At 32.5% G+C, this 21,919-nt stretch overlaps 1 protein-coding gene across 7 annotated transcripts in view; it reads right to left on the reverse strand.

Moving 5' to 3' along the window:
- The window catches only part of Stacl (SH3 and cysteine-rich domain-containing protein), a 707,685-nt gene that overhangs the window by 162,366 nt on the left and 523,400 nt on the right, over window positions 1-21,919 (reverse strand). For all 7 annotated transcript variants that reach the window (XM_072525277.1, XM_072525271.1, XM_072525272.1 and 4 more), the window contains 2 exons: window positions 8,379-8,497; window positions 1,526-1,690 (listed from right to left, as the gene is read on the reverse strand). In XM_072525277.1, the coding sequence (XP_072381378.1) occupies window positions 1,526-1,690; window positions 8,379-8,497 (284 nt within the window). The remainder of the gene's footprint in view (window positions 1-1,525; window positions 1,691-8,378; window positions 8,498-21,919) is intronic.

Below are 21,919 nucleotides of genomic sequence, written 5' to 3' on the forward strand. Positions count from 1 at the left end.
ACCAAATACTCTAAAATAATTATAATTAAAAAAGTCCTAAATTGTGGGTGGCAAATTCATTTGGCTCTGAAAAATGAACCAATGCATATTTTGACATAAGACAAAAAACACAAGACTAAGGAGACATGGTTGCAAACGAAAAATAAGGTTTTACGAAAATTTGCACACTCAATTATTCCACAAGATGTTTCAAAGTTAGGATAATAAAACCACGTTTTAATTAACCCCGTACAATAAGTCAAATATGAAATTTTATCAAAAAACTGATTATACCAAATTAAAATTTATAAATTTATACACATTGTGGTAAAAAAATCATCAAAATAGGGCTAAACATAAAAAATTGAAATACTTTGAATTTGACCAAAATTTTCTCCGTTGCATTTTTTGCATCTGAGTGTACTTCAATCAATCAATATCAATCATCGTCAGAGTTTTTCAGACGCATTTTATATACATATATTAGCTTTATGTAAAAACAACATCGCAGATGCTATTCTAAGATCCATTGGTTATCTAAAATTAATCGAATATTTTTCAGTTTGTTCCTTAATTTGATTTAAAAAGGACTGTTTGTTTCTTATACAATGTAATTAACATTGTGTAAAAACAAATGACGAAATCTGGGAAGTGTGTTTTATACTACCTTTTAGGCTTCCCGTCTACTGAACCCGAAAAGATGCGAACTGCGAAGGTGCGAATTCGGACACAGGTCCTTATAACGAAATCGTGTTCGATTTCGTTATAAGGACCTCCTGAGAGAGAAGAAGAGATGAGAATCTCCTTCGATTCATTGACGTGTCAGGCAATATAGACGAAGTAGAGAAGTGTCGGTAAATTCTTTTTACGCAAAAAACAACGAGTTTGGGGAATTTGCCTATTTGTGGTACGATGTACCAAATCGACGATGACCACCACTTCTCATATTGTCGAATAAAAAAGGATACATTCCAATACATTCTTAACAAATTCATGCTAAGCTTGAAAAATTAACCGCTCACAGTCCATTGCGTCAATCTCGCGTGATCCAAGTTTCGCACTATTTCGCAGTTAGATCCCAACATGTTGGGATCGGACGCGGAATCGTCCGAATTCAGACGAAAACGTACGAACGGTACGGGCCCAATGCATGGGCCCAATGCACGCGCTCCTCTTCAAACCTCGTGTTTAGATCTTTCGTCCGTCTTCGATCGAATTCGGATGAATTGATTTCGCAGCTTTCCGGATCCAGTGGACGGGAGGCCTTATCCTTGTAAATTTTAATTATTTTATATAGAAGTCAACTTAGATCATATAAGACTTAATGAATCTTCTCATTGAGGTTTTGGCTGATACAGAATATACATAAATTTTAGTTTGTTTAAAAAAATGTAGCTTATTGTTGTAGAACGACAAGTGCAACTTTTCATAGAAGCAGTTTAACATTGCTAAAAAACATATAAGAAAAATTTTATATTACATATATTTAAAAGTGTTTTAAAACATATTTTAAATTGTTCAAAGATCAAATAAATGTCGAGCTTACTTTCATCATCGGGGTTCAGTTCTGGCACTCTGGTTTCAATTTCTGATGTTGACTTTTGTCTTCGCAGAAGCCTTGCTTTGGTTTGACATTTTGAGGCCTTGTCTAAGCAGTCCATGTGAACGTTCATCTTGCAGATTCGGCATTTTAGGCCTTGTCTGGTGTGACCTGCAATAAGAAAATTTGGTTTGTTGTCAAATATTTTGACGAAACATGAATAATGAAGCATGAATAACTGAAGATTTTCTGTCTGGAAAACTGTTTTAAAAATGTTTAGGTAAAATATTTTATACATAAACATTTTTCTTGGTAAATGTGTAAATGTAATCATGGAAGACGGTCACAATCAATTCTATCGATCAAATAGAACAATTATTATGAGGTAACCAAATTTTCAATGACCTTACACAACTTAGTTGAGTAGTTTTAAAGCATTAGATAAACAAAATGGATCAACAAAATATAAGCCCACTACATTGTTATATTTATCAATTTTCTCTATAACTTAGCTTATGCCATTACCATTACCATATGTTTTTTCCTTTGGTTAATTACCCAAGAAAAGTTTCCTAGCAGTATTCAGATCCCAACCAGGAAGTTTCCCATTGTAAGCTTCCTAATTTAGAACTAATTTCCATCATTAAATGCCAAACAAGTTTCGGTAAAAGTTTTAGATGAATTTAGAGAATGAATCGTAAGTTAAACTTTCTAATTACTATGTAAATACACGAGAAGATTCAATCTTTGAGAGAAAATTACCTTCCTGAAACTTACACAACTAAAATTGATTTTTCCTTTTATAAAACTAGTAATGCAGTCATTTTAAAATATTTATTTTTTAAAAATTCCGATTAAGAAAAGAAGTAAATGTTGTTGTGTTTTAACTATCAATAGTGATGCCTCACTGAAACTTATTTGTAGTGTTATTAATTCTGAATAAGTAAAGTATCAAAATTCTTATAAATAAGATAAAAATAATCTAATATTGATAAATTTAAAACACAATTTTAAAGAAAATAAGATAGTTAACAAGTCAGTTGGCTGGTGACTACTGTCAGACACACGTGGGCTGTGTTTTGAGTATGTAATTTTTTCAACCTTTTAAATGCAGCTTCAACAATCTAAAATCTTATACTGCTTTGTTAAGGGATTTTAAGCAAGTACTTAAGTTTTCACTGATGATGGTCTGATAGGTCTAAAACGTTTGTAAAAATTTTAGCCTGTTTAGATCTCTCAATATTTTATTATTTTTTAACAACTATACCAATTAAGTTGAAAGTTACCTGTGACCTAGGTATTTATAGGCCATTATCTCGCATATGAATTGTGTTCCTACGCATATACTTCGCTGACTACAAGATTTGTTATCATTTCGGCTTTAGATATATTTATTTTCAATCCCCCTTCTACTGAGGAAAGGTAGAGCTGATTTAAAAGTTCTTTGGGCTCATCTATCCTAGCAGCTAGTTGCACAATATCATATGAAAACCTTAGGTTGCTAAGCTTTTCTGCATTTATATTTATGCCCTTGTCGGTCAGTTGCAGTTGTATTTAAAAAAACCCAGTGAACAATTTCGATGATATGGTGTTCCCCTAACGTACTCCAACGTTTTATCGGGAATTTCCAAGTTTGACGATCACCCACTCTAACACTAGCTGATGCGTTTTGGTATATGCAATTAATTATATTTAAATACCAATAGTCAATTCGGCATTCTACTAAGACTTCCAACATCTTTTGTTGATTTATGGTGCCTTTTCATAATCCACAAATATTGAAGCTAGCGGCTTATTATATTCAACTTGTAACAATACTATTCGGGGGATATTAACACTTAATAAGTAAAGCTCGGATTATAGGCAAAATGCCTTTTTTGCCTATTATAATTGTTTTTTGCACTTTTTGCATTTTTTCGTAAATTCCGCCTATTTGTGCCTTTTTTAAAATTTCATGGTACTACCCATGATATTATTTTATTACTAAACCATTCTATAATAAAATTTTGGGTCAATAATAAAATCCACAAGGAAACTAAGTTCCTGTGTTTGGCTGTATACCATATATTAAAAATTTTGAATAAAATCCTTTGTATAAAAAGGTATATAAAAAACCCAGTTGGGCTATGTTAAATTGGCAAAACGTTTTCGGAATAAGTATTCCATCATCAGTACCAAGTTAATACATGGATGTAGCCACTAAATATGGGGTTACAAACCCTTTAAAAATTGCTAATTGAAATTTAGTTTACATAATGTCTGTTTTACAATTTAGATGGTAAAGTTACCGTTGGATTGGTAACATGGCGACATATGACTCTGCAATAAGTTGCAAGTCCTGAGACGGTATGTCTACGAGGACTTCAATAAAGCAACTTGCTCAGTTGCTTTATTGAAGTTCTCGTAGACATACCGTCTCAGGACTTGCAACTTATTGCAGAGTCATATGTCGCCATGTTACCAATCCAACGGTAACTTTACCATCTAAATTGTAAAACAGACATTATGTAAACTAAATTTCAATTAGCAATTTTTAAAGGGTTTGTAACCCCATATTTAGTGGCTACATCCATGTATTAACTTGGTACTGATGATGGAATACTTATTCCGAAAACGTTTTGCCAATTTAACATAGCCCAACTGGGTTTTTTATATACCTTTTTATACAAAGGATTTTATTCAAAATTTTTAATAATAAAATATCAATGGTTTGTTTATATAACAGATTTCTAGGAAAATGTACCTGATCGAGACTTGAGGGTTAACTATTTGGAAATCCCTAAGCTTTATTAGTTTATTATCAGTTGTACAGTCGGTTACTGTATCAGAGTTTAGTCACAAATTGCTATATCCTAGTTTAGTTTTGTTGCGTATACCGAAAAGCAAAGAACACGTTTTAAAACGTTTTAGACATTTGTGTGAAAAGTGTGTGATCGCACCTTATTCGGAACTTTCTCTAGAAGGACATGGAGGATTTTGTAAACCATGCGGCAAATCGGTAAGTTTTATTTTTTCTCTTTTTTTCTCGTCCCACAACATAACTAAATTCTAAAGCGGTTTTAGAATTCTAATTATTTTTTTTTTAATTCTCAGATTTCAAGTAGAAAAAAGTACTTTATTGACCAGCATTGTGGAACCCCACTTCATAAACGTAATTTGGAAAAATTAAATTCCTCTAAGTTAGCCCAAATATCTCTGCGGGATAGTTTAAGCAGTTCAAAAGAAAAAAGGAGGAAGACGCATTTAAATTTGATTTATGCCAAATGATGATTGCATCCAACATTCCTCTTTATAAAGTTAATAACCCTAGTTTTAAATGCTTTTTTGAAAAATATCTTAATAAATCCTTACCGGACAAGAGTACATTGAGAAAACATACTGTGGAAAAATGTTATGTTGAATGTATTTCAAAAATTAAGCGGGAGTTAGAGGGCAATTTTTTGTATATTATCGTGGATGAAACGACAGATGTATGCGGCAGGTATATAGCTAATTTAATGATTGGAATTTTGAACGAAAACTTTGAGAGAAAACCTTATTTAGTTGCCGTTAAAGAATTGGAAAAAAACAAACAATTTAACAATAAGTCGATTTATACAAGATAGTTTAACAAACCTCTTTTTACCCAACGCTATACAAGTGAATAAAATAGTTTTAATGCTTTCAGATGCTGCGGCATATATGTTAAAAGCTGCTGTTAATTTAAAGATTTTTAGAATGCAAATTCTGCAAATAGAATTGCTAAAGAAATAAGAAATCTGTTTTCGTTGGTAAATAATTTTATAAATTTTATGAAAAAAGTTTTTGTAAAGGCTCCGTTGAGAGTGCAAATATATAAAGAAAGACTTCCCGGTGTCCCTTTGTCGCCTAAACCAGTAATTACAAGGTGAGGAACCTGGCTCGAAGCAGTTTTTTTTTACTTTGAACACTGTAATGAAATAGAATTAGTTATGTCAGAATTTGATGATATTTTCATAATAAGCCATTCGAGAAGCAAAAAACATATTAAAAAATCCCAAATTGAAACAGAAACTCGCTTATATCAATGACAATTATAAATTAATAGTTACCACAATTACCTTATTAGAAAAACAAGAGATAAATTTATGTGAGTCAGTAAAATTAATAGATAATTTAAAGACGAAAAAAAAAATGAAATATGTTTTCGACAAGAATGAAGGTTTTTCGTTTTTATCTAATGTTGCTAAAGTTTTGAATGGGACATTTTCCGAGGAATTTTAAATTATGCCAGATTTATTATCCGCTCTGAAATATGCTCCAATTACATCTGTCAATGTCAAACGTTCGTTTTCAATGTACAAATTAATTTTAAGTGATCGAAGACATAGTTTTAAGACCGAAAATATTGGAAAACATTTAGTTGTTTCTATTAATGATAAAATTTTAAGTGGTTACAATGTTTAATTATTAATTTACAGTTATTTAGTTACTAGTTTATTTATACTAATGTTATGATTATGATGTGTAAATATACATGCCTTAAGTTAATATTACGTTAATTCACTTTGTACAATAAATAATAAGTTATATTCCTTTATTGCCTATATTTTGCCTGTTACTGTTAACTGTTAATATTCCTACCTTTTTTAATAAAAATCTTTACCTATATAGGCGCCTTTTTCTTCAATTGTTGTTGTCTATAAATCCGAGCTTTATTAATAAGACATGGGATATCAGCAGAATTAATTTGTTTGTTTATATACTTTTGGCACATAAAGGAGGTAAATTAATTGAAATAAAAAATAATTTGAAAAAGTAAAAAAAAAGTGGTGGGAACTATTTTCTCGTTATTTCTTAAAAAATATTTGTTGGTGGGAAAACAATTACCTTTGTGGAGTTTGTGAAACAATTTATTTAATAAAAAAATTAAAAAATTCATAAATGGGTAAGAAAACCAATTTAAGTCCCAAATACAGCAGTGTGAAATTATTTAAAACATTTTTTTTGGGTATAAAGCTACTTGACAATAACTATATATAATGTTAGTTCGTTTTTCTTCTTTTTTTTTGTTGAGCAAAATCTGCATCTTGTATAATTTTTTTGAACATCTGGTAAATGTGCTCCTACATTTCTCAGCCAAATTCGTCTGGAACACAAAAGTTTCCCGATTTTTTATTTTTAAATATCACAGGTCGAGATGCCTTTACTGTAAAGTCACCTATGAGAGTTCTTCCAAGGCGAAGCCTAAACGTCTTGTGGGAAGAATTTTTTGATCATGAATTCTTGTTTATATAATATACGCATTAATCACACTTGCATCTAAAAGAAAAAAGAAAATCTCATCCACCATTTTCTAGACTTCCTACTTATGGAATATGATGTCCTAAAGTGGCCAAAGTGATTAACACGTCCCATGTTTAGTGTATAATCTGCAATAACTTTTGTGTACATTATATATTTATTTGTCCCATCTCTTTGTGTACGTTTTATCATGGGTACTTCATGTGGTAGATTGGCAGTAATAACCTCTAATTCTTTGGCCATCGAGATGGTTGATTGCCTAGCTGAAAACTATCGAGCTTTAAAAGCTAAGTGAGTTCTCACTGCAGAAGGCGAGTAGATCAAAGAGAATCACGCTACAAATAATTCGTTTGAGCAACAATTTGTTCTATTAGATCACAAGGGAAGAAATTTTCAAAATAAAATATTGGTTGGCTTTTATATGTGAATTGAACATTTGACTGCAAAACAGAATCAAATTTTGGTACTTCTGGAACATCTGTTTGATGTTGCATTGTTCAGTAAAATTAGTTAGCGGAACCACTGAACTCTGTTTTACCAAGACACTTCGATTTCCTTGTAGGTCATTATCAGATGTTCTTCCAGTTGTGAAATTTACATCAACAGATGTAGAAGGAACAGCTTTATCAGCTTCACCAAGCAATTGTTCAATTCTGCTATCAATCACATCTCTATGAGACTTACCGCAAATAGAAGTATATGAGTATGGTATAAATATGTCATCATCAGAGTCGATATCAACATCAGACCAATCTTCTTCTAAGGCAGCATGAAATTCACGTTCTGATAATCCCTTTCCTTAATTTATAATGCTAAAATATAATAGAAATTTTAAGGTTTCTGACGAATGATTTTTACGTTTTTTTATGCAATTGGACAAGGGAAATAATTTTTCCAACAACTTCAAAGACAAAAATCACTATCTTTTCATATATTTGTATAAAAAATTTGAATGTATTTAGTTCGCCCAAACAATATAATAAAATTACAATTACTTTGTACTTACCAGAATTTTTTTAGCCGATTCACCAAATAATTTGCTAAATTGTAATAAAAATCAACTTTTAGCGGCAAGAAATATCACAACCTATCAACATCTAATTGTCGATTGTCAACTAAAAATCAGATCCGTCGAATAACTGTCAAAACAGTTGGTGTATTTATCCATGAAACGAATACTTTATATCACGTTAATTAAGTATTTTTTTAGCTGCATCATGCTGTTCTCTTTAATCATTTTAGACAAATGCCTTTCAACCACCGGTAATATGTTAGGTAGTCCCATGAAGGGATAATGATCTTAACATCTATAATAGCATTTGTCGTTATAAACCTGAGAATTTTTGTTTGAGATTTTTAAAATTATAATCAACCTTCTCCAGCCAATACCAAACATATTAGCGTTTTTTTAAGTATGGTACAACATATTAAATTTTACATGTTACAACTCAGTAAAATCTTTCAAAGCTTTAACATTCAGGATCTTAATGTCAGTTTTAAAGGAAAAATATCTTCGTAAAAATAATAATACTTCCAACGTCCTAACTAACCTTTAGTTACTTTATTTACCAATTAAAGATAAAAATTCCCCACTTACCCCTTAGTACTTGAGAACAAACGTCGCAGGGGGTGATCTTCTTATACGTGTATTCCTGGAAATTGTGAGCATCTGGGTCCCCTTTTAACAGTTCTCTTGTAGCGGCTGCTCCATTTTTCCTACATAAAAAAATAAACAAATGAGTTTGGAAAGACAAGAAACTAAGACTGCTTTGATATTTTATGTTCGTCTTAAATTTAGTATATATTTCATTGGAATAAATTGATAAAAAATAATACCATTTCGTTTCGTGTTTTCTGTTTTCCTTTATTTTTTTTGAAATGTGTTTGACCACCACCAGATCTCTTTATTCATTAAATTCCTTCTAATTTATATAATTATACTGTTAAATTTATATTGTTAGTTTATTGATTTTAGTTTCAACATTTCTTATGTTTATCCATTCTTCTTTATTTCCATAAAACAGTTGTCAGTGTGTTTTCTTACTATTACTATTTTATCAATTAAGGCTTACCAACCTAAATATAATCGACAGCTCTTCTCTTTGTTGATCACCCTGTAAAAGCTATTAGAGGGAGTTAAACGACGCTCTTTAAAACAAGAACGTTTTAGCCTGTTTCTAAATAAAACAAACGGAACTCGAAAGAAAAGACGCCTTTAGGCTATATAAACCTATTTAGGTTCTTTTGCCGCTTTGGATGGGGTAAGAATTGAAGCATTTAGGATATTTGTTGGTATTGTTATCGATCACGTTATTTTTCAGGGAATTTAATTTTGCTCCATTTTGCGAGATCGGGGTCGCAACGATATTGAATAAAGCCAAGAAAAAAAGTTAATAGAAATAAAATCCGATCTTTTGATGGGTTTTAGGATTTTTTATATAAACACACAAAAATGAGGGATACACATCGTGTATTTGTTGTTTGTGACGAGTCACTCAAGATAAGCGTGGATTCCTTGCTGCTATTTTTATTTGATTTGCACATTTCCATCAAGTAGTTACCCTTTTTATGTAGATATTTATTTTACTAGTTATTAGACATCTCAAGGTTTTTAGTTGTGGTTTTTAGACTCGTTTTTTAAACAATAAATCTGTACAAAAAGTTTAAATTGTAATCTTATTGAAAACAAAATCTCCTAAATCAAAAAGGTTCCCAATTATGCCGATGGATCTAACCACATAAAGGAGTATAAATAAGGTAAGTAGGTCTAACACTAGACTACCAATCTTCTTTTTATTCTTTTTCTGCAGGTATATTGTCCTCTGCAGACATTGGCTATTAACATGGCAATTCTAATCTTACTTACGGCACTTCTGCCGAACCACTTCCGCAAATTTTGGACCTACCAGTGTCTATTTTTTACTGGGTAATGAATTGAGGTAGACGGTACTTATCGGTGTCTCATCTGCTGGTTCAGATGAATTACCAAGCGAGCTATTAAAGTTGGTCAACGAGAAAAACCTAGACATAATAGTAGAACTGTTCAACGCTATCTATACTACGGGAATCATCCCTAAAGAAATGTTGACATTAGCATTTGTGTGTTTGTCAAAGAAAGTGAATGCCAAAGAGTGCAGTGACTATCGAACCATTAGCTTAATGTCACATACCTTGAAAATTCTGTTGAAAATTATCCACGCCAGAATTCACTCTAAATTGGAGCTGGATATTAGTGACGAACAATATGGGTTTCGGAATGGTATGAGTACCAGAGAGGCACTATTCTTCTTCAACGTATTGACGCAGAGATGTTTGGATGTTAACCGTCCTCTTTACGTCTGTTTTATAGACTACAATAAAGCGTTTGATAAAGTAAAACATGATCGACTCATGGAAATTCTAAAAAGTAAAAACCTAGATGAAAGAGATTTAAGGCTAATAAGAAACCTTTATTGCAATCAGCGAGCAATAGTACGAATTGAAAAAGAGAGATCTGAAGAAATGGAAATAAAGAGAGGAGTCAGGCAAGGCTGCATACTATCACCTCTATTATTTAACGCTTGTTCTGAAGAGGTAATTCGAGAAACTCTGAAAGATGAAACAGTAGTTTACAAGACTCGGAAAGACTCATAAGTAAAATAGTAATATGTAGTAGGGAGTACGGACTCTCGCCCAATATCAAAAAGACGAAGTTTATGAAAATTTGTAAAAACAACCATGATCCTAACAAAATCTTGATAGTAGAGGGCCAGCAGATTGAAAGAGTAAAAAAGTACACTTACCTAGGAACACTTATAACAGAAAATAATGACTACACTGCAAAAATCAAAGTCAGAATCGAAAAAGCACGTTCTAATTTTATGAAAATGAAAAAGGTTCTATATGGCAAAGATTTAACATTAGCTCGATTAAAAAAATGTTACGTATACAGTGTACTATACTATGGAGTGGAATCATGGACCTGAAATCTAGACAAAATGAGACGACTTAATGCCTGTGAAGTGTGGACCTATAGAAGAATTATGGGGGTTTCCTGGGTAGATAGAGTTATGAACAATGAAGTACTGAGAAGAATAGGTAAAGAGAAGGAAGTTGAACTTACAATTAAAGAAAAAAGCTACAGTATCTCGGACATGTGATGCGGGGCGAGAAGTATGGCATCCTGCGGTTCATAATACAAGGAAAGATAGATGGCAGAAGAAGCATCGGAAGAAGACAAATTTCATGACTTATTAAGAACCTGAGAGAATGGTTTGGATGCAGCTCAAAACAACTATTTAGAGCTACTGCCTCAAAAATTTAAATAGCTATGATGATTGCCAACTCCCGTAGAGGAGATGGCACCTGAAGAAGAAGAAGATCGGTGTATCAATATGTGGGATAGCTATTCAAGTTTTCTTTGTTTCATTGTGCTCACGATAGGTTGGTGCCAAGATATAAGTACATAAAATTCTACCTGGTATTAATATGTTGCTTCTCTAAAACTGTCAAAGCAGTTGTTGCTTTTTGCTTATCAGCATTCAATTTGTGTTCCTAAAGTCAATCAGCACCGTTACTCCCTGCTGCAGTCTATATTTCAAGGTAAAGTCAAAGGTAAGCGGGGACCCGGTAGAAGGAGAATATCATGGCTGCGGAATTTAAGAACATGGTTTAAGAAAACCTCAACGAAGCTGTTTCGAGCCGCAGCGAGCAAGGTCATGATTGCCAATATGATTTCCAACATCCGAAACGGATAGGAACCAGAAGAAGAAGATACTGCGATAGCTTCAGCATTAAAGATTGTAAAATTGGGATTTAGTCGAAAAAGTTTTTCTCTAGTAGTTGATGGGATGTAGAAAGCACATCTAGTACCAAAAATAGACTTTAAGGCATTAGTATCTAAAGAACCTGATATACCTCCTAAATAGGTGCTTAAAATATTGAAACTGATAGCAGAATTTACATGGTACTTTGGTTGTATCACAGTAATGTTTTGCAAATAAAAATAGAAATGCTTGTAAATTAACGGAAATAGTATAACAAAAATTAAATTTTGCCAATTATCTGTGGATGAATGTAATAAGGAACTAAGAAAGACCAAACGAGAAGTGGAGAAGGCATTTCAAGGGATAGAACAGAATGCATAAAGTACAAAACTCAATCATCCTCAGATAAATGACCCTTCACCCGAAAGTTATTAAAGGTGAACTTGTATAGTAAAAATAGTCAAAATGGTGCACAGACCCTAAGAGTACTTTTCAGGATGCAATTTTCTAAGTCTGAATCTAAGTTATACTAATAGTCACAATAAAACAGACTGGACTGGAGACGATAACTTGGATTCTAGGAAAAGTTGGTGTCTAGAGGGTGGTAGATCAGGACACAACCAAATGAGCAATAAATTTATTTAAGCCATTTAAATTATCGGATCAGAACGGGATTTATCCAATATTTCTACACAAGGGAGCATGGAGATCTATAAGGTTGATTTTTATACTCAAAACTGGCAAATGAGAAACGAGAAATTTAGGTTCACGAGACCAATAAATTTGGTTGTACTGAAGAGTCCAGAAAAACTGCTCAGTTATTGAAATATTGGTATTTAAACTGCTCAATTATTAGTATTGGTTGAAAGTATGACATGTGAAGGATAAAATACATGAAGAGGTGATGCTGGTTGCATTTATAGATATAGATGGAGCATTTAAAACTCTTTTTACAAAAGAATTATAAGAGCAACTCGGCTGAAACGAATAGACAGAATATGCTGCAGATGGGTATACTAAAAGCTAAACATATGCAATTTTATTGGTGGATACAGTGTCAATACAGATAACTAGAGACTATCTAAAAGGTCTTATCAAATTTTTTGTGAAATCTATCCACAGATGGGTTGATAACCAGACTCAATAATAACACACGTCTCCTAAGCATATATCCACAGTTCATGACGAATTTGGACGCACTGAGGAGATATAATTCAATAAGAGTTGACTGTATTTGTAGTGTGATTTTCAAACTTAGATCTCAATATAAGCTCCTAGAAGTTCAGTAATAAAAATTTACCAGTAGAAGTAATTAAGAAGGATAAGGTTTTCTAATACTAATTGAGGTTTCACATATCAAAATCTGATGAGCAAATTAGAGTAAACTTGAAGTAACACTATACTCGAGGCTTACTTCAAATTAGTAGATTGAAAGTATAACAAAGATATCGGTTACTACTTTTATTGATAGAGTAATGAAGCATTACAGTAGCCACTGATGTGGGTGCAAGGTCATTGGGACTGCACAGCGACAAAGAGCAGTTGATTTAATTTGTAAAAATAGATCAGTTATAAAATACAAAGTGTCAAAAAAGATCGCATAAGATTTTAGATGCAAACATAATATAATTTTCACTGGGAAAGCAAACTTGGTCAAGCTCATAGCAAAATTTGTATTAAACAGGAATAACGTATTATATAAAACAAGCCACATTTGGCATTTGTGGACCGGCGTATGACTCTGTAACAAGGTCAGAACTATGGGAGAGAATGTACAAATTAGAAATACAGACGGAACTCATAGAAGCTACAAAAGCTCTGTATAAAAAAATAAAGTGTCCATTAAAATGGGAACATGAATCATATGAGACTTTACCACAACAAAAGGGCTCCTGCAGGGTTGTTCTACATCTCCAGTCCTATTCAAAATACACTTAAAGAAAGCCTTGACTACATGGAAAATGCGAAGGCATGGGAGTACCGGTACAGAACGAATACCTATATACGTTAAGCTTTGCAGCCGATCAAGTAGTGATTGCACAAGACCAAAACGACCTCAGCTACATAATGAAGAAACTACAAGAAGAATATACCAAGGCTAGCCTAGATATTAACCTCGCGAAAATAGAGTACCTATCTATAAGTGAAGAAGACATAGAAGATCTACAGATTGATGACAACGTAACAATCAAAGGAAAGGATAAATTCAAAGGCAACAACAGAGGAAGAAATTACACAAAGATTGGGACAAACAAGAACAGCAATCCGACAACTTAACTCAGTATGGTGGGATAGACACCTAAATATGAAGACAAAAACACAGATGTATAAAACATTAGTGCGAAGTATTATGACATATGGGGCTGAAAATTGGATCATAATCAAGAAAACTAATAGAGCAATAAAGATTCCATGCTACGCAGATGACGCAGTAATAATATTAAATAATGAAGATGACCAACAACGAATGGTTCACGCTTTGGAAGCCAACGCAGAAAAATTTAAGCTGAAAATATTAGCACCAAAAACATAGTCCGTCGTTATTGCTAGGGAGCCAGTGAGATGCAAAATTGTAATAAACTAAGAAATAATAGAACAAGTATCGAAATTCAAATATCTGGAAACGCAAACGCAAACTATGGTTTGATAGCGTACATGAAGATCTCAGAAAAAAAAATGAATTGATGGTTAGGAAGAAAGAGCTACAAACAGGGATGAATGGAGGAGAATAGTAGGCCAATTTAGTAGGCAAGAATTTAGATGACTACACAAACATATGGTATCCATCCACTAGATATGTAAAAGCTGAGAAAGAATCCTAGAGTTATGAAATAGGTGTCATATATAGGAGTTTTTAAAAACTGTTAAACAAAACAGTTAGATATAAGAAAACAGAATATTCCAAGTTCCTTTTACCAAGTCCAAAATTGAACTTTTAAATCGTAAACAATACAGGAAAGTTTATTGCAGAAAAAGTAAAAGATTGATTTTTATTACGATGTAGAAGGACTATATTTGGAAGTTGCTGTTTGGTTACAATAATTGGTTGACACACAACCAGTTTTACACAACTAAATACGTTTAGATTCAGGAAATGCAAAAAGTATACTAGATGACTAATATTTTATTCGAAACATTTCTTTCCAATTGAAATTGGGTTTCTCTACCCTCCCTTTCAGCCTGAATTGTCTTTTGTATTTATCCTACTTTTACGTTTAAGTTACTGTCATCCGTTTTAAGCTATTTTTGTTCCTAATTAGATTCTAACCCAAAGAACTGGAGCGATTTTTGTAAAAATGAAGAATTTACTGTGTAGCAAAGATTTTAACTTGCAACTCAAAAGATGGCGAATATTATGTGTTTTTTTATTCAATTTCATGTATCTTTACTTTGTTCTGTTATACATAGCCGAGGTGTAGACCATTTTGGAAGCCATGGAGAAGAGAATACTACAGGCATTCGAAGTATGGATATACTGAGCAATTCTCAAAATTCCATGGACCGCAAGAGTTACCAATGAAGAACAATGAGTTCAACCTGGCCTACCGATATCACCAACACGTCGAAAACTACAATATTTTGCACACATCGTGCACGTTGGAAAACTAAAAATTTAAGACATGTGCCTTAAAACAATTATTTAATAATTATTTTATACACGTAACTTTAATTTTGATATTAAATGATTATTAATTTTAAGACAAACATAAATTACTTTGACAAGCAATTAAGTTATTCATTCTTAACAACAAATGGATAATTAAGTTCTAGTAGATCAGCTTTTTATGTTGCTTTGTAACATATTATAAACATTGTTGGAGACACAATGAACAAATTGTGTCGTGTTTATATAAGTATTTATTTAACCATTTATTAACACCATTTAATGCGGGCATTAACAACATACATACGCTTTTTTTACAATTATGAAACTTATTACTAAGCATGCACAAAAATATCCTAAGAAAGCTTATTCACAGGTCGCATAAAAAAATTGTAATGCACAAAATTATTTAAAACAGTTTGACGTATGCACATAGGTACGTCAAGTGTTTAGAATAATTTTACATGTTTCTGGACAAAAATACATAGGTAATATATACAGTATGATGCAAATGTATGGAATAAATTCATTATTTCAGAAACAGACGACTTTTAAAAAAAAATCTTAAAACACGTCAATTTTAATTTTTGAATGACCATCAACTGACATATATGTGTTGGACATTACGTCATCAGTGTCGGCGTAATGGCGTAATCCACGATTTTTTTAAATACAAAACGAGGTCACGCGACAGCTCATTTAAAAGGTCTACAGTCTAATTTATTTCTACAGGGTTCACCAAAATTATGGTAACATGGAATTACAATAAATATTCATTCCTTGAACTAAAATACACTAAGGAACGCCACTGGGATTAAAACAAAATAGTGTTTTTCGCAGCTTCCGAAAAGACAATACATTGATAATAAACGTATATAAAAAAATAAAAAGTATTCCAAGTAATTTTTCAAAAATATTTAAATTAATATTGTCATTGACTCGTCTTTGTTTGTCAATGATCTGTGAATCTGTCAAATAATAGACGTCAAATTTTTACTATTCGAGTTTATTGCCGACAATAATAACAGCATTTACAAAAATGAAACTAACAGAAACAGAACGAATCGAGATTTTAATCATGATTGGTTATGGAGATAGAGCGAGGACTCGAGCAGAAGTTCGTAATTTATTTAATGGTAAATACCCCAATCGCGAACCAATTACTCAATCAAAAGTAAGTAAAATAAAAAAAAAAATTAGAAAAACGGGCGATGTTAAAGATCTTCCCAGAAGAGGTAGAAAATCAATGTCCGAAGCCAAGAAACTGGACGTTGTACTGGCGTTTCAAGAAAATCACCATACCAGTTCTAGGCAGATCGCTCTAGATAAGAATGTCTACCAATCAACTGTTGTAAAAGTGCTAAAAAAGGAGAAGTAGCATCCATACAAAGTACATCTGGTCTAGAAGCTATTAAAAGATGACTTATATAGAAATGTAAACGAATCGAATTCTGCGAAACCGTTATGGAAAAATGTAACAGAGATCAGGGTTTCATACAAAAGGTACTTTTTTCTGATAAAACGTCTTTTATGCTGAACAGTCACGTAAATCGCCAGACATATCAATACTAGGCAAGTGAAAATCCACAATTGGATGGAAGAGTATAGGACACAATATCCCGAGAAGGTGAATGTTTTGGGCCGGCATTATAAACAATCAAATTGTAGGGCCATATTTTTTTGAGGAAAACTTAACTGCTTCTCGTTATCTAGAATTTCTTCAGAATTATCTGTTGCCATAGCTGAATCAGCTATTACCAAATAGAAATGATTTGTGGTACCAACATGATGGGGCTCCTCCACACTACGGCATTGAGGTACAAAATGGCCTTAATAGTTTTCCCAGGTAGGTGGATAGGTAAAAGGGGGCTCATCGAATGGCCACCAAGGTCTCCAGATTTGACTCCGTTAGACTTTTTTTGTAAGCAGAGTGCATCAAAATCGACCGAGTAATGTAGAAGGGTTGAAGGAGTGCACCAGAACGGAAATTGCACAAATAGCACCTTAAGTCAACGAAAACGTTAGGAAAGAATTGATTGCCCATCTTTTACATTATATTATTGCTGAAGGTCGTCAATGTGAACATTTGTTGTAATTTGATTGTATTTAAGTAAACATTTATTGTAAGTTAATTGTATTAATAAACCAACAGTTTTGGTTAACCCTGTAGAAATAAATATTCAAATGATTATATCATTGCAAAGGAGATAAGGAGACCTTTTAAATGAGCTGTCGCGTGACCTAGGTTTGTATTTAAAAAAATCGTCGATTACGTCATTACGCCGACACTCATGACGTAATGTCCAATACATATATAGCAGTTAATGGCCATTCAAAAATTAAAATTGACGTGTTTTAAGATTTTTTTTTTGTCGTCTGTTTCTGAAATAATGAATTTATTCCATACATTTGGATCATACTGTATATATTTACAATACATTGAAAAATACAATTTTAAAAAACTCACATATTCTGTTGTTTAAAAAATGAATAACTTAATTCAAAAAGTTTTAAAAAAATTGGTTGAACTAATCATAGAATATAAAACACAGTAAAAAGCAATACGTACTCTTTTCTATTCGTGGTGCACAGGGATATCATCTAGCAGTTGTGCAAATTATGTGAAATGAGTACAGTATATGACGTGTGTATGACGTTCGTGTATGAAAATTTTTAATGAGTGAAAATGTATATTTTGTTTTACGGTTTTAAAATTAGTGTTAAAATATGTTCAGATATTTCCAGGAAATATTATAAAATATAAAACAATAATACTAAATATTATGTTTATATGGAGTGAAGCCACAATTGATTGTAATGGAAATTACATTGTTAATAGCGTTTGATGTTTCGACCTCAACTCCGAAAACCGTTTTCAAAAACGATATTAAAAAAATTGTGCGAAAAATATAACCTACATACAAGTTGTCAAGGTTTCAAAACTGATTGTTGACTTACTTGGGCTCGATCCTGCAGGCAACAGCCTTCCTTTAGTCAACAAAAAAGGCCCGATATGACGGACGTGATCCGTTTGACCGTCAGACATGAGAATTCCTTAATCCGGGGAATCTCATGATGTACCTATATATTGTTATGGTTTAAATTTATTAAAATCTAATAAAAAATAAAATTCACCGACCGGTAAAGTTGTTTCACCCCATAACTAGGAATATTAGATGTGTAAGATTCAAATATTTGAATGAGTAATGGTTTTTCCAATTTAATAGAAAGTAGGCAGATAGGAAAATAGATATTTGTACGTTAATATTGTAGCGTCTTAAATTTTTTTAACTACGAAATATTTATATATTAAAAATTTTCTAATAACTCCTGGACTATATACATAAATCTGTTTGTCTTTATTTACATTCAAATCCCCCAAAGAAAAAATCGAGTTATGAAGTTAAAATAATCAATATAATATGTGTTATTTCTACGAATTTAAAAAAGTTGTTTTTGTCGTTGAAAACGATTTGTTTACATTCGAGTCCCCTAATATTTCGGTTGAAAAAGAGGTTCTTAGAAAAAATATTGCAAGTCAGGTATTCAATTTTTCTAAAACGTAATAAAGCTGGGAATATTTCAAGTTTGTTACGAACGAGTGTCGAGGGTTTTATGTTTGTTTTAAGTTTGTAGACACAACTGGTTTCGGAGACGTAAGGGAAATTTATTTGGCGTTGAATTTGTAAAATGTAACAGAAATAAGGGGTCAAGCAAGAGATTTCAAACGAGAAGGACGTTTGGCGGATTTTGAATCCATAGCCAATTCTTTGTGTGTAATGTTTTAAGACCGGTTAAGGTGATAATACTCTTTGCACAATGGCAGTTTAGAACAGAGTAATCATCATAAGATTTGTGCAGTACACCGGAACTGATGAAATTTTGAAAACGATTATATAGGATGTCCCACCAGCTTTGTTGTCGTTTGCCTGCTTGATCCAACTCCATCTACGTCAGATCTTCGTTCCTGAGTATGGAGAAATGGTTTCCTTTTTGTTCCAGTTGAGAGTTTTGTCCTTGCAGCTCCAATCCCAGAGATAGTAGCAAGTTTTTTTCCAAAGTTAAGTGGCAAAGTTTGTGAATTAAGGTAACAATTAACATTTTAATTTTTCCAATTTAAATAGACATTATTTTTGATAATTGATAATTGCTTTCATTAAAAGAATTTGTAATATTTGAAGTTTTATATTGTGTTAGAGGCGTGGCCAACAAAATGTCATAATTTATTCTGTCTTACAATGTTATGTTGACATATGACATTTTGGCTTAAATCTGCTGTTGTTGGAAAACAATTTTAATTTGATTATTATATAGAAAATATATTCCATATATAAGGTTAAATTTTAAGATATTTTCATAAACAAGGATATCCTTAATTTTTAATAATCTAATTTGGCCATATTAATAAATAACCTAGAAACCATTTCGAAAATTTTTGTAGCAATCTCCTTTGTAAACAGATAGACATGTAAGTTTTTTTGTTCTGTATTTTGCAACTATTTATATAATATATTTTTTGCGCCATTTGTATTTTTGATAACTGTTTGTGGTAAGACACAATAAATGTTAAATTTTGTTTCTCATCATTTGTTTCTTTTTTAACTAACCTTTTTTAAGTTTTCGTTTGAAAAAGATATGTTTCTTTATGTTTGATAATTATTTCCCTAGTTACAACTAGCTGTTGTAATGGTTATAATTAGGCACCTCGAAGTGGCGCTCTTTATAAATTACTAGAGGTGTTCCCTGTTTCGTTTTGTTTTTATTTGTTCCACGAGATTCATGACCCTTTATTTCATTGTGTAGTTACCCCAATCTGACACCCTTTTCGTTCACTTATCTACGACCCCAGCTCTCCAGCTAACCTCTGAGTGCCGTTCGCACATATAACGATTGTTTTGCTTGCCCTATCTTCGCCCCCATAGTTTCAGTCCCCAATTTTCTACCCCCATGATCTTACCCCGAGGTGGGCAAAATATATATCGTTACAATATATGAAAACAACACAGGAATTCTCATAAACGAATAATGTTAATAGCCCAAATCGTCTTTTGTTTACAAAGAAATTGGACAAAGAATTAAAAAGTTTTAGAAAGAAACAAAGAAAAGATCTTATTTATGTAAAATTTGGAAGTAAAATATACTTATATATACCAAGGTTATGTGATATTATAATAGCATTGAGCTTGTATTTGACAAGTCACAGAATTTGATTGGTCGAAAGGGATGGCGTGGTATGTAGGATGTGTGTGTCTGATTGGTGAAAAAGAGCAGGAGGGATTAAAGTGGACAACGAAAGTACATCCTGTAATAAACAAACAGGTGTAAAGTATATTTTGTACTAGTCGACTAAGTTTTGAGTTTGATCCAGGAGCTTTTGGAGAGACTGTTGCGGGGATAGGGTATGCGGGAGACGGTGACAAGCAGAGGAGATAGCAGGCGTTTGTAGAGCACCTGAGAGTACGAGCAAAAGGTGGGCAGATCACAGTTGTAAGAACAAAAGGAGCCAGTACAGAATTTTTGGAAATAGTTAGTAAAAAAATAGGAAAAATAATAATAATAACACATATACGTAAACACCTACGCATTTTCCGCACTTATTTGGGATTATTAAGTGGACTAAAACGGATGTAGAAACTGTTCAGCAAAAAGTACGAACACACCTCACAAAGACACAAAAACACCATCCTCGAAGTGCAGAAGAAAGAACGACATTACCGCGGTATTTAGGAGGACGAGAACGATTTCCGAAGTGGAAATTGAAACGTCAATAAACGTACTGTAACGTTCAATTGTGGCTTATTCCCATTTAAATAGTAATTACTTAAAAATGCCACAAGAAAATAGCTTCAGAACAATATTAAGAAACCGTTATGGGCCCAGCGTTATTCAAAATTTTCGGAGATTGGAAAGTCTATACAAGAAATTGGCACATTGTCAAAATTCAATAAAATTTTTACGAAGATGTAGAGACAACAACCTAATACCAAAGGGCTTGAAGTTACGTCCAGCATACTCAAGTAGAAGGTTGGAAAACATTATACATAGAGCCAGCTTGTCCATGATCCGCGAAAGGTTGGAGAACGATTTCCGAAGGGGAAATTGAAACGTCAATAAACGTACTGTAACCTTTAATTGTGGCTTATTCCCATTTAAATAGTAATTAGATCATAATTAATTTGGTTTTTAATATTTTATTCAGTAATTTCATTTCACAATAAACATAATCTTTTAATTCAGATATAAACAAATTAAAAGAAGTAATATTTCTTGAAGGAAAATTCTTTGTCTTGATTTAATTTGAATTGATAACCAACATTTTATTTGATAAACAACCTATTTGTGTATGTTATCATTTACTATAACGAAAATAAAAGGAACTTGCAAATTGTTTTACATTGTGAAATGTTCTATTATGGTAAATTGAATTTTAACAACTGGTGTTCAAAGCGGCAATAAAATAAATCCACCGAACAAAGGAAAGCTATCATTTACAACCGTCCTTCCTGTTTTAAAGAAGAAAAAAAACTACATACCTACATTCAGATGTTTCATTGTATCTCCGCCTTTGCCGATATTTAACAATGGAGGCAGGTATCAAAAGAAGTGCTATTGCCTCGCTATTCTATTTTTCAGACGAGTCGTTGGGCAAATGGAAAAGCTCCTATTTTCCCATTTTCTCGGTGTGTGACTCAAATTCTTAGCATTTGTTTCGCTCGATTTCTCAACAGGGGCGCATCTATGACGGTTATGGTGCCCGGTGGGACTGTTTGTACCTATTTAGGTCAGAAA

This window comes from Diabrotica undecimpunctata, chromosome 3 (genome assembly GCF_040954645.1).
Source record: "Diabrotica undecimpunctata isolate CICGRU chromosome 3, icDiaUnde3, whole genome shotgun sequence".
Classification (NCBI taxonomy): Eukaryota; Metazoa; Arthropoda; class Insecta; order Coleoptera; family Chrysomelidae; genus Diabrotica; species Diabrotica undecimpunctata.